The 16,191-nt window shown below is 38.7% G+C and overlaps 1 protein-coding gene across 1 annotated transcript in view; it reads left to right on the top strand.

The window, feature by feature from the left end:
* The first annotated feature begins 14,533 nt into the window (after positions 1 to 14,533).
* STOM (stomatin) overlaps positions 14,534 to 16,191 on the top strand; it is a 42,582-nt gene continuing 40,924 nt past the window's right edge. The window contains exon 1 of the mRNA XM_072631796.1: positions 14,534 to 14,711. Within this exon, the coding sequence (XP_072487897.1) occupies positions 14,648 to 14,711 (64 nt within the window). The 5' untranslated portion in view covers positions 14,534 to 14,647. The remainder of the gene's footprint in view (positions 14,712 to 16,191) is intronic.

Raw genomic sequence — 16,191 nt, 5'->3', positions numbered from 1 at the left:
ACAAAGCTGTCCCTGGGACCTGATTGTCCCCTTTCTCCATCCATTCACACAACTTTCTAGCTACCTAAGGTCATTAAAACTCTAACCTAATGGAGTCAGGGACTCTCCAATGTGGTGGATTTCTGAACACCTTACCCTGCTAACCAGACTTTTCTATATGGAGATGAGGGGGGGGTCACATCTACAGAAGCTAAATGCCACTATATTCTTATTGCATTTCCTGGTTTATCAGAGCACCATAAACTACCTTTCATTTACTTTTTAATGACTTGCAAGTATCTCATTGTGTCCCAACATAGAACCTGAACTAACAGGGTGCTAGTGTTAGACTCACCACTGACAAACTGTTAATTTTGTTTCCCTATCTTTCCTCCATAGCTCTCATTTGGTTTGTTTTGTTTTTTCCATTATTTTTCTCCAGCACTCTTATTTCATTTATAACATCATCTTAAATAACTTTATTTAATATTTTTGCAAGGCAGTTGTGATTAAGTGACATGTCCAGAGTCACTCAACTAGTAAGTGTCAAGTATCCAAGGCCAAATTTGAACTCAGATACTTCTGACCCTAAGGCTGATACTCTATCCATTGCACCACCTATCTACCCTTTAAATGTCTTTATAAATTTTAAATATCCTTTTAAAAAAAACAATTCTTTCTTCATTTCTTCTAGGAATTATTTCATTGAACTCATGCCCAAGTATTTTTCTTTGAGGTTTTGCTTGTAGATGCTTTGGAACTGATCTCTTCTCCTGAGTTTGTTTTAACTATCCCTGTCATCATAATGGCTTTTTATGATGGAGTTCTTTTGTTGCTGTTGTCTGCTTGTTCTTCCAGCCTTTCTTACCAAATTCAGACTTTTTGTTAGGGCCAAGTTCTATTTACTTCTGGAGGGAATGTCTGGGCCTTGCTTGGGCCTGTTTTGTATTCCCTTAGTTCTGCTGCTTCTTTTTTCTGGATATTGAGTGCTTTCAGTGCATCTTGAGTGGTTTGATCCAAAAAAAGGTCTAATTCCTGCTTTTCTGATCTGAGTTTTGCAAGCTCTTAACTTGAGTTTGGGCCTGAGCAGCACACCTGTGGCCTTAGCCCTAGTTAGAGTTCCTGTAGGTTACTGGTGGACCTAACTACAGCCAGCAGAGTGAAGATGCAGAGTGACTCTGCTTCAGGCTTCCCTTTGATAGAAGCTCTCTGTCCTGGCTATCTTGCTACAAGCTTCAAATTGGACTGTGGATTGAATCTGAAACCTCTCTCTGCTCCCAAAGTCAGAGCCACATAACTGCTTTCCTCTTCTATTCCCAATACTCAGCCTCAGACCCACACTCACACCCGCCCCTGTGTGCACTCTCCTCCTTAGTTCACAGTGGATCTCTGATCCAGCTCTGGAGAACGAGTGATAGACAGAACTGACAACTGGCACCTGTTCCTGCTCTCTTTACAGCATCATGACCTTCTGTGCTGGATCAGAGATCTGTTCCTGATCAAGTACACAGCTGCCAATCCCAATTCATTCCCTGTGTGGGAAAGCTCCATCTAGTTTTCTCCTTGGTAGACTCTGCTCTACATTTATGTCTGCAGACCTTTTTCTCCCTTTGCCAAATTGGGCTATAGAAAGGAATCACTGTGATTTTCCCTTGGATTCCTTGATCAGGACCCATTTGGGTGTTTTCCCTAGGTCTCTGTGGAATAGTTCTGGGGCGGGGGGGCTGGGTAGCAATGCTTCCTGTACACTATCATCTTAGTTAGCCTCTCAGGATCTCTCCATCTCAAAGGTGAAGCAGAGATGAAGGCAAATAGATCTTTTTTTTTCATTTTGCAAAAAGCTCCTAAAAGCAAACTAGAACACCAAGTGAACAGAGTGCTGCTGGACCTAGGTCTGAATCATACCTCTGCTGCCAACCCCCTGTATAGCCATGAGGAAATCATTTAATCCCTCTGAGTCTCAATTTCCCCAAATATAAAATGAGGAGATTGAACCAAATGTCATGAAAAGTCCCTTCTAGCTCTAATTCTATGACGCTAAACTCGTCTCATAGAAACTCTGTCAGCAACATCCTAGAAAACTGTATTTCCTTAGCCCATTCACTGCCACAGCCTCCTCATTCCCTTCAGCACTAGTCTCTCATTGTAATGATCAAATTCTTAGATACTTCACTTTAAACACATCAGCCCCTTCCCCTGAAACTATACAGACTACTAAATCTTTCCTTCTTCAGCCTTTTAGGCTATTCCCATCAAACTCCTCAGCTGCCTAACTACAATTTTTTTTTTAGCTATTCACCCCTCCTCAGATCCCTTAGCACCTTGTTAGAATTACAATATCTCATAGTTGGAAGGGATTTGAACAAGAATCACTTTATAATAGGGGATCTTAAACTTTGATATGTCATGAAGCCCTTTCAGTCTGATGAAGTCTGTGGCCCCTTGCCCAGAATAATACTTTTAAATGCATAAAACAAAATGTATATGATTATAAAGGAAATTAATTTTATTGAAATAAAGATGTAATTTTTTTTCCCATTAATGTTCTCAAACTCCCCTAAAATTGATCCATGGTACTCCAAAGTGGTTCAATGAGTACAGTGTGGGATTAGGAGTCATCTGACTAACTAGGTGACCCTGGGCAAGTCACTTAACCCTGCTTGCCTCAGTTTCCTCATCTGTAAAATGAACTGGAGAAGGAAATGACAAATCACTCCAGTATCTTTGCCAAGAAAACCCTAAATGGGGTCATGAAGAGTCAGACATGACTGGAAAAAGATTGAACAACAACTTCCAAAGTGAGAATGGGAAGTTCAGATCCCTTGCCCTACAACATTCATATGACATGTAGTCATCTAGTCTTTGTTTAAAGAATTCTAAAGAGAAGGAGCCCTCTAGAGACAACACATTCCACTTCTTAAAAACTCTGGTTGTTAGGACGTAGTTTTTTCCTTTCATGGAGTTGAAATCTACCTCTTTGCAATATCCATGCATTGCTCCTATTTCATTCCTCTATGGCCAAGTTGATGAAACCACATTTTTCTTCCATATGGCAAACCCTCCAGGTAGACGAAAACTGCTCTCATGTTGCCCCTTCTCTAAAATAAACCTTCCCACTTTATTTAACCAGTCATTATATGGAATGGTCTTCCTATGGAGACTCTCCAGTTTTCAATGTCCTTCATAAAACCTGGCATCTCAGAATTGAACAAAATATTCCAGAATTGACCAGAATGAGATGAGAGTAAGAGGGAGGAAGCGAACCAGAAACTAGTAGGAACTTATGAAGTGCTTACTATATACCAGGAGGGTAAGCTAGATGACAAAGTCAATACAATACCAGGCCTCAAGTCAGAAGGACCTGAGTTCAAATCAAACTTCAGACACTTACTAGCTGAGTGACCCTAGGGAAGTCACTTTACTCTGTTTGCCTCAGTATCCTCATCTATAAAATGAGCTGGAGAAGGATATGGCAAACTACTCTAGTATCTTTGACAAGAAAACCCCAAATGGGACTTGCTCACTTTGCTAAGCTGTGTTAGAACTGTACTAAATTATTTACAAATATTATCTTATTTAATCCTCACAATAGCCCCATGAGGTAAGTGCTGTTATACTCCCTACTTTACAGTTGAGGAAACTGAGACAGACAGAAATGGAATGTCTTGCCCAGAGTTAAATAGATAAGAAGGGGCTATGGTTGGGATTTGAACTCAGGTCTTCTTGACTCCAACCCCAGCACTTCATCCCCTTTGCCACCTAACTTTGCAGGACAGTGGGACTATCACTTCTCTTGTCCTGAGTACTATCATTTTAGCCTAGAATCACATTGGCATTTTTGATTACTGTATCACACTATTGACTCATATTGGGTTTGGAAGCCACTAAAATGTCCGGATATTTTATCAAATAACCTTCTACCTACCCTTCACCCAACATCTACCAGTAAAATATAAAATATTAGTCATTAATGTCTACTCTAAATAGCTGTGAATCTACCTAAGTATTGTCTCATCTAGTGCTTCTTAAACTGTGGGTTGCACAACTGAATGTGGGGGTTGTGAAAAATTTGGCAATAGTTGGTTTCTGAACATGCAATGACCAAAAATTAATTCAAAATCAAATGGTGATGAATGTGAGGTGTTTCTGGCAACTTTTGCCCACAGTGCATCATATGACTTCTCTGCAGCCTTGGCTCTGAACACACACTGTGCATGCCATCACACCACACAATGCCAACAAAGGCTGCCAGAAACACCTCAGCTCATATTCAAGACTGTAGTGTGTTATCAGTTGCAGTGTTTTTACTATACATACAAAGTTTTCTGCTCTTACAGGAACATAATAATTTAATTACAGAAAATAAAGACTTTTAATATTTTCCTACTGTTATTTCTCAGCATGTAAGTATCACATTAGTGTATCTTTGGATTGTATTGTGTTAGAATTTTTGTTTTTTAAAACTGCTGTTATCTCCTTTTATAGAAACATAAGTGTTTAATTGCAGGAAATAAAGACAAAAGTCCTTTAGTAATGGGTTTCTCCTCTATCATTACTGTATGTATAGGTAAGTGTGAACATCAATTTTTTTTAAAATTAGGCACAAACCAATGTAATTTCCTAAAGCTAGTATATTATTTGAGAAATTATTAGCAATGTTTACATTTTAGGACAAAAATATTTTTCAGTTAAGGATAAATGGCTAAATTTAGGCAGAAAAGGTAAAAATAATGATAACAGTGTGGCAGAGTCTTTGCTACCAGGTTGTATTACAGATAAATTGACAAAAAAAAGAAAATATATTGAATCATTTTTGCAATATGGATTTACAAAAATTTCTTTACTTATTTTGTAATGAAGTTTTGTCTGTGGAGAGCATGAAACCAGCCAAACTAAAATGACATCTTAATATCAAGCATGCAGTGTACTGCAATAAATCAAAGGAATATTTTGAATGATTTAAAATCTTCAAATAAATAAAAAACAATGTTTTGAGGAATTTGTTATTGTCAACAAAAAGTATTTACTTGCATCTTATGAAACTTCTTATTTATTTTCAAAGACTAAAGAGCCCTATGTAATAGGAGATCTCATGTTACCTCCTACTACTATTAAAATGTCAGAAATGTATGTGTTCATCCTTCATTGTCGAAGAAGACTATGCCATCAGAGAAATAATGACATGACTTGCACTTGACTTTGTTTTGAGTGAGGGAGGGCTGTGCAGGTCACTAGCCTCACTTCCCCTCCAGAGCCATCTGAATCCAGGGACAAGATATTCATAAGGATGACTGGAGATGACCCAGGATGAGGTAATTGGGGTTAAGTGACTTGCCCAAGGTCACACAGCTGGTGAATGTCAAGTGTCTGAGGTGAGATTTGAACTCAGGTCCTCCTGACTCCTGCAGTGGTGCTCTATCCACTGCACCACCTAGCTGCCCCCAAATGTCAGAAATAGTTCATGAGAAAAAGGAGATGAAATTTGAAAAATTACTTTATCAAATGATACTGTTTCCAAAAGAATTTCTGAAATTAATAATGAACAATTCCAACACCTATTACCAGTCTTAAGGGCAGCCCAAAGTTTGCAAATGAGTTAGATGAAACAACTGATATTTCTAATATGGCACAATTGTTATTTTATGTAAGATGTTTATCAAGGAAGCATACATGAGGAATTGTTTTATCACCTTTTGGAAGGGCACACAAGAGGGGAAGATATATATCTTAAAGTCAACGAATTGTTCAGTCAACGAGTTTTTTCACAAATGAAGGTTTACAGTGGAAAAATCATGTCAGATATTTGAAAAAACTCAATGATTTAAATGTTTCAAGAAAAATTGCAACATATTTATGTTAAAAGATAAAATTGAATTTTACTTAAAAATAGTTAGTATATGGAAGAATAGGGTAGAAAATGGTTCTTTGGAAATGTTTACAGGCACAAATGATTTTATAATTGAAAATAACATTCCAAAAGACAATGGTAAGCTATAGTTGATCATTTGAAGTGACTGGAGACAGTTTCAATACTTCCATTCAAATTTTGATTCTAAAAAACTAAATTGGATTCATAAATCATACTCAATTGAAATAAAAAAAGTTAGTCACCTGCCATTAAAAGTCCAAGAAGAATTTGCCTAGTTATCAGGCAATACAGTGGTGTGGTCTAGGGGTGCTAGGAACCTCGAAATGCAAGGGTACAGGGTAGTGGTCTGCCTTGAAAGAATTCAACCACTCAAACCTTCTTTCAGTCCAAGTAGCAAGTTTTTTATGACACTGGTTGGATGGGCAATATTTCTAGTGAATCTTTGGTATTTGTGACACCAATACAAGTGGTTCAGATTATAAGAATGTGAGCAATTTAATGGAGGTAAGATTAATATTTTTATACAGAAAGACTGTGAGAAGATCTGGTGGGATCAAGGAGTGGCAAGTAGCTTAGGGTGGGCCAGGTGCAGACAATGAGGACCACAAAGAAAGGACAGTTAAAACGATTATACTGGGATATACCCTGGGATGGCTAATGCCCAGGATGTGGTTGCTGAAATTTCTAGGAAAGTTCAAGGACTTTTCAGGGGTCCAGGTCTTATTACCATCAGCAGGTTTAAAACTTGAGTTTCTAAAAAAATCATTAAATGAATTTTGGCTTGATGATGGAGTACAGACTCTGGGAACCCCCTTGAACTCTCCATGAATCCTTCCCACTTGATCTGGCATTCTCCTGAGGCCATAAGCTTTCATTATCAATTTGTCTAATTGCTTTTGGCTGCTTCCCATCCTTGATTCTATCAAAATACCCTTGACCTAGCCTAGCCCTCCATAGTCTGTTACCTTTGGATTGCCTCCAGCTGTATATAAATTCCATTTCTATATATAAATTCCATCTTGCCTCTAGGAAGGTGTTCACATTCAATCTAGCTCAGATTCTATCTACCTCAGATTCTATCTGGCCCACTTGTCAATACAAGCATCACAAATAAATGGTGAGACTTCTTAAGAGTTAACCCAATATGGCAGATCTGAAACAAACTGTTTTACTTTGGCTGAAAGAAGGATTGGATCAAATTCATTTGGGCAGGATCCAGAGTGTCAGTATTTTGGGGTCTGTAGTACCCTAAACCTCAACATTGGGATTAAGACAGGATTTCCAACAATTTCTGAAATGGCCCGAAACATACTTTTGCCATTTTCAACTATGTATCTATGTGAAGCAGCATTCTCAGCATTGATGATTATAAAATCAAAATAGCAATAAATTCTGAAAACCCCTGAAGACGCTCCACATCCTGCGGTATCAAATATTTTGCCAAGATTTAATTCTTCATGAAAAAATAAACAAGCACCTTCATCTCATTAGTTTGCAAGTTTGTTTTCATCTCTAACAAATGGTAAAATTATAAATCAAAGAATTGTTTTAAATTTCTTTATGATTATCAGTAAATGTTTAATTTGTATACCTATTTTATATACCTATATGCCCATGTATATAGGATCACGTAAAAATTTCTCTGGTTAAAAAAAAAGTGGAAAAAGTTTAAGAAGCCCTCGTCTAGTCTATACTTCTTTATCTTTTTCTACGAAAATAACACAAGTAACTTTGACAAAGGCACTTTTAAAAACAAGGGAAGCTGTCTTTCAGAATTACTCTGATCTTCTAGTTAACCCTCCCACTCAGCCTGATTGGCAGTCCTAGACTAGAAAATACCAGTACTGTATGTTTTAGGCACAAATCATCTAAAAACAAATTTTATTTAACATTAAAATAATGTATAATTCATTTTCAGCTGGGGATTGGGGGAGAGGAAGGGAAAAACAAAGACACAGAGACATGAAGGAAGAAACACAGAAAGAGAAAGTTTCCTCACAAAGTGGCACAGTTCTTTCATGCCCTTGGATGTGATTCCCTACCCCAAAATGATCTGAGATAACATTTATATAAATCTAGAATAAGGGAAAGATCATACTATAATAAAAACACAATTTGGGGTTTTTAAATTAAGCAACAAATTCGTGTCATTCTTTCCTGGAGTACTCCCCTTAAGTGTTCTCTCTGAAGTAAACAAAGGGAATTCCTTTCCTCTAAGTCAATAGGGAAGTGTTGGATCCTCCCACCAATTGTTTCTAGTAGATGGACAAAGTATAGGCTGCTTATCTTTTCAGGAATTGGTTATTATCTTTAATCTATTTCTCTAACAAAGACCTTAGCTTTGTTCTGCTGATTTGCCTAAAGGAAATATTATAGTCTGCAAAGGGTTTTAGGTTGGAAGGGGAGTGAGAGAGAAACTATTATAATAATATATAATATTTTCAGTTTTACTAAAAAGAAAGGGTTTTTTTTCAGTGTTTCCTACAATTGTTCAGCTTTTCCTTTTCTTCCCAAAAATCCTTTAAATGCTTTTTCCCCTTTCTAGTTGTCCTTGCCAACCCTTTCCCTAATCTTATGGAGTAGAATGTAAGCATCATAAGAGCAGGTGCATTTTCATTTCTGTGCTTCTATCCCTAGCACCAGGCAGCTAGGTGGCTCAGCAGGGAGAATGACTGGATTTAGGTACCATCAGGAGTTCAAATGTTTATTTCATTTTATTTATTTATTTATTTTAAGTTTTCAACATTCATTTCCACAAAATTTTGAGTTCCAGATTTTCTCCCCATCTCTCCCCTCACCCCACCCCAAAATGCCAAGCATTCTAATTACTGCTACCTCCAATCTGCCCTCCTTTCTAACATCCTTCCCTTCCCTTATCCCCATCTTCTCTTTTGTCCTGTAGGGCAAGATAAATTTCTATACCCCATTACCTGTATTTCTTATTTCCCAGTTGTATGCAAGAACAATACTCAACAGTTGTTCCTAAAACTCTGAGTTCCAACTTCTCTTCCTTCCTCCCTCTCCACCCACCCCAATTGGGAAGGCAAGCAATTCAATATCGGCTACATATGTGAGGTTTTGCAAATGGCTTCCATAATAGTCATGTTGTGTAAGACTAACTATATTTCCCTCCATCCTATCCTGCCCCCCATTTCTTCTGTTCTCTCTTTTGGTCTTGTCCCTCCCCAAGAGTTTTGACTTCTAATTGCTCCCTCCTCCCATTGCCCTCCCTTCCATCATCCCCCTCATCCTGTTTATCCCCTTCTCCCCCACTTTCCTGTTTTGTAAGATAGGTTTTCATACCAAAATGAGTGTGTATTTTATTCCTTCCTTGAGTCAAATGTGATGAGAGTAAGTTTCATGTTGTCTCTCTCACCTTCCCCCTTTTTCCCTCCATTGAAAGTCTTTATCTTGCCTCTTTTATGAGAGATAATTTGCCCCATTCCATTTCTCCCTTTCTTCTCCCAATATATTCCTCTCTCACCCCTAAATTTTATTTTTTTACATATAATCCCTTCCTATACAACTCACCCTGTGCTCTCTGTCTCTCTATCTCTCTGTCTCTGTCCCTCTCTCTCTCTATGTGTGTGTGTGTGTGTGTGTGTGTGTGTGTGTGTGTGTGTGTGTGTGTGTGTAAAATCCCTTCACCTACCCAGATACTGAAAGAAGTTTCAAGAATTACAAATATTGTCTTTCTATGTAGGAATGTAAACAGTTCAACTTTAATAAGTCCCTTATGATTTCTCTTTCCTGTTTCCCTTTTCATGCTTCTCTGGATTCTTGTGTTTGAAAGTCAAATTTTCTTTTCAGCTCTGGTCTTTTCATCAAGAATGCTTGAAAGTTCTCCATTTCATTGAAAGACCATTTTTCCCTTGAAGTATTATACTCAGTTTTGCTGGGTAGGTGATTCTTGGTTTTAGTCCTAGTTCCTTTGGCTTCTGGAATATCACCTTCAATCCCTTAATGTAGAAGCTGCTAGATCTTGTGTTATCCTGATTGTATTTCCACAATACTTGAATTGTTTCTTTCTAGCTGCTTGCAATATTTTCTTCTTGACCTGGTAACTCTGGAATTTGGCTACGATGTTCTTAGGAGTTTCTCTTTTGGATCTCTTTCCAGTGGTGATCGGTGGTTTCTTTCAATATTTATTTTGCCCTCTGGTTCTAGAATATCAGGGTAATTTTCCTTGATAATTTCGTGAAAGATGACATCTAGGCTTTTTTTTGGTCATGGCTTTCAGGTAGTCCCATAATTTTTAGATTGTTCCTCCTGGATCTATTTTCCAGGTCACTTGTTTTTTCAATGAGATATTTCACATTATCTTCCATTTTTTTCATTCTTTTGGTTTTATTTTGTGATTTCTTGGTTTCTCATAAAGTTGTTAGCCTCCATCTGTTCCATTCTAATTTTTAAAGAACTATTTTCTTCAGTGAGCTTTTGAACCTCCTTTTCCATTTGGCTAATTCTGCTTTTAAAGCATTCTTCTTCTCATTGGCTTTTTGAGCCTCTTTTGCCAATTGAGTTAGCCTATTTTTAAAGGTGTTATTTTCTTCTGCATTTTTTGGGTCTCCTTTAGCAAGTTGTGGACTCACTTTTCATGATTTTCTTGTATCTCTCTCATTTCTCTTCCCAATTTTTCCTCTACTTCTCTTACTTGATTTTCAAAATTCTTTTTGGATTCTTCCATGGTCTGAGACCATTGAATATTTATTTTGGATGTTTGGGATACAAAAGCCTTGACTTTTATGTCTTTCCCTGATGGTAAGCATTGTTCTTCCTCATCTGAAAGGATGGGAGAAGTTATCTGTTCACCAAGAAAGTAACCTTCTATAGTCTTATTTTTTTTCTCCCTTTTTTGGGCATTTTCCCAACCAGTTACTTGACTTTGGGGTCCTTTGTCAAGAGTAGGGTATACTCTGGGGATCTGTAAGATTTCAGTTCCTCCAAGGTGGCACAATCAAGCATGTATACTGGTCTGGGAGCAACAAGAAACTTTTGTCCCCAGAATCTGTGAGTAGTAGAGTTTCCTCTCTACAATCACCTGGCCTCCAGTTCCACAAGCCAGAACTGGGGGCTGAGATTCAGAGAAGCTGCTCATTTTCCCCAGGAGCATTAGGTGGGAGCAGGGCCACTACACAGGGCTGAGGTATGGATCAGCTGTTCAGTTTCCCCAGGGGCTTTACTATCCAACAATGGATGCAGGCTGCTGTGGGAGCTGCTGCTGCTCGATGCGGCCTCTGCCTCTGCCTGGGGCTGGAACTGTGGGGAGACCCTGCTCCCTTCTCAGCCAGCTGAAAAAAACCCTCTCACTGACCTTTGGCACCTGTGGGTTGAGGGATCTGCAAACTCTAGCTACTGCTGCTGGGGATTCCACCCCTGAGGCCTGCTCAGGTCCTCATCCAGGCACCTGGGCTGGGCTCCACTCTGCGTCCAGGTGTGACAGACCTTTCCTGTCTGCCTTTCAGGTAATCCTGGGCTGGAAATCTCCTCCACTCCATTGTTCTGAGGCTTCTGCTGCTCTAGAATTTGTTGAGACTTTCTTTACAGGTATTTTATGGATTGTGGGGGAAGAACTAGTGTGTGTGCATCTTTCTACTCTGCCATCTTGGCTCCACCCCCCAGGAATTCAAATCTTGTCTCTGATTCTTAGCTGGGTGACCCTAGCTGGGTGATTACCTGAGTGACCCCTGGGTAAGTAGCTTAATCCAATTTACCTCAATTCTTCATCTGTAAAATGAACTGGAAAAGGAAATGGCAAACCATTCTGGTATCTTTGTCAAAACAAACAAAAATGGGTTCACAAAGAGTCGGACGCTATAGAACAACAACATCTGACCAAAAAAAGGTAATTTTTTCAATGCTGTTGAATTGGAAAATGTGTGTGAAATGAAGATATTAAGTTTTCCCTTTTTAAATTAAAATTTTTCAATTATCAAAAAAGATTTTCTTTCTCTCCCCCTACAATGGAAAAAGAAAAAGAAAATACTCTTGTTAATAAATAAGCATAGTCAATAAAAACAAATTCCCACATTGATCATGTTAAAAATTATATGCACTCTCGGTCTATATCACCTCTCTGTCAGGAAGTTGGTAGCATGTTTCATTTTCTATCCTATAAAATTATGAGTAATTATTGCATTGATCAGAATTAAGGCTTTTAAAAAACTTTCATAGTGCTGTTATTAAATAAATTGTTCTCATTGTTCTGTTCACTTCTAAGACCATACTTTTCATTGTTTCTTAGGGTACAACAGTATTCAGTTACATTCATATACAATAATTTATTTATTCATTGTTCAGTTGTTTCCCCCTTAGTTTTCAGTCTGGAAAGGAGTTTTTCTTTCAACTCCACAGCAAAGTTCCTTAATCAAGGAACTTCTATCAAGGAGAGGATTGTAGGACTTCAGCCATTGAACACCACACAGGAAATATCTAGTAACTGCAAAAGCAGTTCAGAGTTGAGGAATAACTGAGAGGGGGTACTTCATCTAAATTGCCCATCTTTCATAATCATTCTTTCTTGTCTATCTTTGATTTCATCATGTGTATGGGTCTTTTAAAAATATAAGCTGATTGGTAAAGTTCCATGGACAACCATGTTGGCCTCTTTATATCATAAGGGAAAATATTTAAATTAGAAAGAAAGGTGACTATGAAGACATCTAAAAGTTGCAAACATCTTTAAATAAATATTATTAGACCAAGGAACCAAAGCAGGATGTTCCAGAATGGTTTAAGAAAGAAATCTTGAGAGAAGAATTTAGATAGGAATAAATGGGAACATTAATGGTATACAGAGCAGAAATAATTAGCAGAATGAAAAAACTTGAATCCATAGTAGCAAGTATCTCCAAAGAAATGAAAGAGAAAAACAGATTAAGAATACAATTATACTGAAGTGAAGGACAATCTGAAAGAAGACAAGCAAAAACCAGTAATCTTAAAAGAAGACATGATCTCTACACAAATAAAATACATTGGACCTTAAAGACAAGATGTATAGAAACAACTTAAGGATCTGTGGCCTATCAAAAGAATATGAACAAGTCAAAAAAAATCTGAATACCATAATGGAAAGTAATGTAAGAAATTGCCCAGAATTTCTGAACACAGACAACAAAGCATCAATTAAAGGATTAAAACATCATATGCTTTCAACTCCAAGATGAATAATCATTAAATTTAACAATTCCAATGACAATAAATTTTATTGGAGACCAAATAAAAAGGAAAGAAAATTTGAAAAACGTAAGACTGAAATGATAACTATCAAAAGAATTTTGAACTATTATCCAACCATTTGAAAGAAGAATTCAAATCATAAATAAGAGACATACAAATCAAAACAACTTTGAGGTTTCACTTCACACCTGGCAAATTGACTAAGAGATGACAAAAGACAGGAAAAGTCAAGGTTGGAAAAAAGATGGTCACTCTACGGTACAAAAACTTTCTTTGTATTCCCAGCAATTAAAAAGATGCCTAGCCTGTAGTAGACACTTAATAAATGCTTAATAAATTTGACTTGGTCCAACCATTCTGCAAAACAATTTGGAATTACATAGAGAAAGGGATTTAAAAGATCCATGTCCCTTGATCTAAACATTTTACTAAGTTATATACCCTAAGGAGGCCAATAATAAAAAGGCTCCATATACATCAAACTATTCATATCATAATTTTTTTTGAAGTAACAAAGAATTGACATCAGAATAGATGCTCATCAACTCAGATATGTTTAAACAAGGTGTGGTACACGAATGTAATGGAATATCACTATGTTGAAAGAACTGGTGAACAAGATAAATAGAGAAGCATGGGAAAGTTGATATTAACTAGTGCAAAATGAAATGAACAGAATCAGCAAAACAATATACTGTACATATTGACTACAAACACGCAAATGGAAAGAACGATTGAAACTACAGTCTGTGAAGTTGTAACAACCGAGTTTGGGCCCAAAGATGAAACAGAGAAGGAATCCCTCTCCCTTCTTTGCAGAGATGGGGGCTTATGGGTGTGGCACGCTAGTGATGTCAGACACATGTTGGTTAGTTTAGCCCAATTGCTTTTTTTTCTTTTAAAAATTTTCACAATGACTTCCTTAGAGGAGAACTAGATGTACTGGAGAAAGTGAGTGACGTAAAAATAAAATTTTATTTTAAAAAGTGAAGAGGGGAAAAAAATACCCTGTTCTCCCCAAATCTAGGTTGCCCGTCTGGCTTCTTCTATCAGAAATGCATAGATGGAGTAGTGACTTTCTCACAAAATTCCCATCATTACAGCAGGGAAAAGAGCTCCTCCTGGGTACTAAGCGGCCACTTGTTGGGGACTCTGGTCGGGGGTGGGCTGTGAGGTTCTGGTTCAGGCCAAGATTAGCTGGGGTCCTGCCAAATCTGAAGCAACCGTGATTCCGATTTTGCTTCAGTGATTCTTCTCAACGTCTTCCTCATTCAGAAACCTCCAGCCCTCTCTCTAGCCAATCCTCAAAGCGGCACCCCACCTGTAGCTCCTTCTGCCCGTACGCTCATCTCCACGGGGAGAAGGGAGTGTGAGGTACGCGGGAAATCTACAAGTGAAACCTACAAGGGGAGCAGCCTGGGAGGCGTGACTTCTCCGATACCTGAGCCCTGGTTGGTCGGGCGTAGTGAAGGGGTGGGGCGTGTCGTGTCGGGGCGAGGCGGAGGCGGGGCGGGGCCCGGGAAGGGGTGGCAGACGTTGGGAGACGAAGGACCGACCACTTCACTGATTATCTGCGGCTGCAGCGGCGGGGACCGAGGCTTACCACCCAGAGGGACCATGTCTGACAAGCGGCCTGTAGCGACCGACCCAAAAAGCCGGCGGCTCCCGGACTCTTTCAATGGTGAGTTCGGAGCTACGAAGTCTTCCTACTGAAGCCCGCTAGCCCCCCCGCCCCCGCCCTTTGCATTTACTACCCCATGGCATCACCCCATCCCCCTGATGCCCCACCGTTATTACCAATTAGTGGGGTAGGGGAGCAATTCATACTCACAAATTGTTAGAGCTAAAACAGACCTAAGCTCATGGAGTGTCAGAGCTAGAAGAGAAGCTGGTACGTTAAAAGTTAGAGAACATCTAGTCCAAACCTCTTATTTTTACAGATAAGGAAACTGAGGACCTGAATTGCCTAAGGTCTGCGTCAAAGCTCCCAGCTTCATTTAGAGACCTCCCCGCTATTTGTCAGTTTTCCTAACGTACAACCCACCCCCGCTTTTGGCGCCCTTCTCCCCATACACACACTTTATTTTTCCCTTGGGAAATATTCACAGCTGTCATCCTCAAATTAGACGCTGCTCCCCATACCGTGGTACTTTTAAGGATTTCCACTTTCATTCACTTTGGCAAATCCAATCTCCACTCTCACGGTCTGTTGGCTACCTTAGAATCATGGCATTTGACAGTGGATGGAGAGGTTAATCTAGTCCAAAAGGTCCGTGGAAGATGAAAATGACTTGCTTGGAGACACTGAAAAGATTAGTACTGGAGCCAGAACTTAATCCAAGGTTTTAAAACTCCTAAAACAAATTCCCCTTTCCAGTATTAGATGATGCCCCTCTTACTTCTTCTATCTCCCATCTTTCAGTCTTCAGGGATGTACATTCTCTGAAACTATACTAGACCAGGAGTGCATAGAAAGGTTCCATGTTCTAAAAGCCCTTAATAGAGCTACCATTCCATGATTGCATGATTCTTCTTTCCATCCTGAGTCCCCAGGTAATTTTTATTATTATCCCTGGAGGGAACACTATACAATACCTCCACCCTCCTGCAGCTGAGAAATGGGTCTCTGCTCCTCATCTGAGTCCTTTGGCTTTACAAATAAAATAAGCTGAGTTCTTTCTCCCTTCTTAAGCATAGATTATTATGCCTATAGGACCCAATACAGTACCTATGAAATTTTGCCCTAGGGTTCTCAAAATGTGTTGTAAGAGACTATTATTCCTTCTTTCTTTTCCTAGCTCAGGCTAGGCAAATAACATCTCTCCCATTCCTAAAATATTTTGTACCTCAGCAGCCTTCAGCTGAACCACTTAGGGTATGAGGTGATAATGATCTAAGATGTTACTCACCCCCAAGACCTCCTCACTCTAGTAATTGCATTTTCTTAGGACACTTTTTAATTCAATAAGCATTTATTAAGTGCTACTATGTATCACGCACTGTGCTAAGCTCTGGGGTTGTAAAAGAGGCCCAAGATGGTCCCTGCTCTGAAGAAGTTTATAATCCAATGGAGGAAACAACTTTTAAACTATATGCAGGATAAATTGGAAATAATTAAGAGGGAAAGCACTGGAATTAAACAGGATTAGGGAAGATTTTCT

The sequence above is a fragment of the Notamacropus eugenii genome, chromosome 1 (genome assembly GCF_028372415.1).
Source record: "Notamacropus eugenii isolate mMacEug1 chromosome 1, mMacEug1.pri_v2, whole genome shotgun sequence".
In the NCBI taxonomy this organism is placed as follows: Eukaryota; Metazoa; Chordata; class Mammalia; order Diprotodontia; family Macropodidae; genus Notamacropus; species Notamacropus eugenii.
This window is presented reverse-complemented; position numbering and strand designations above follow the sequence as displayed.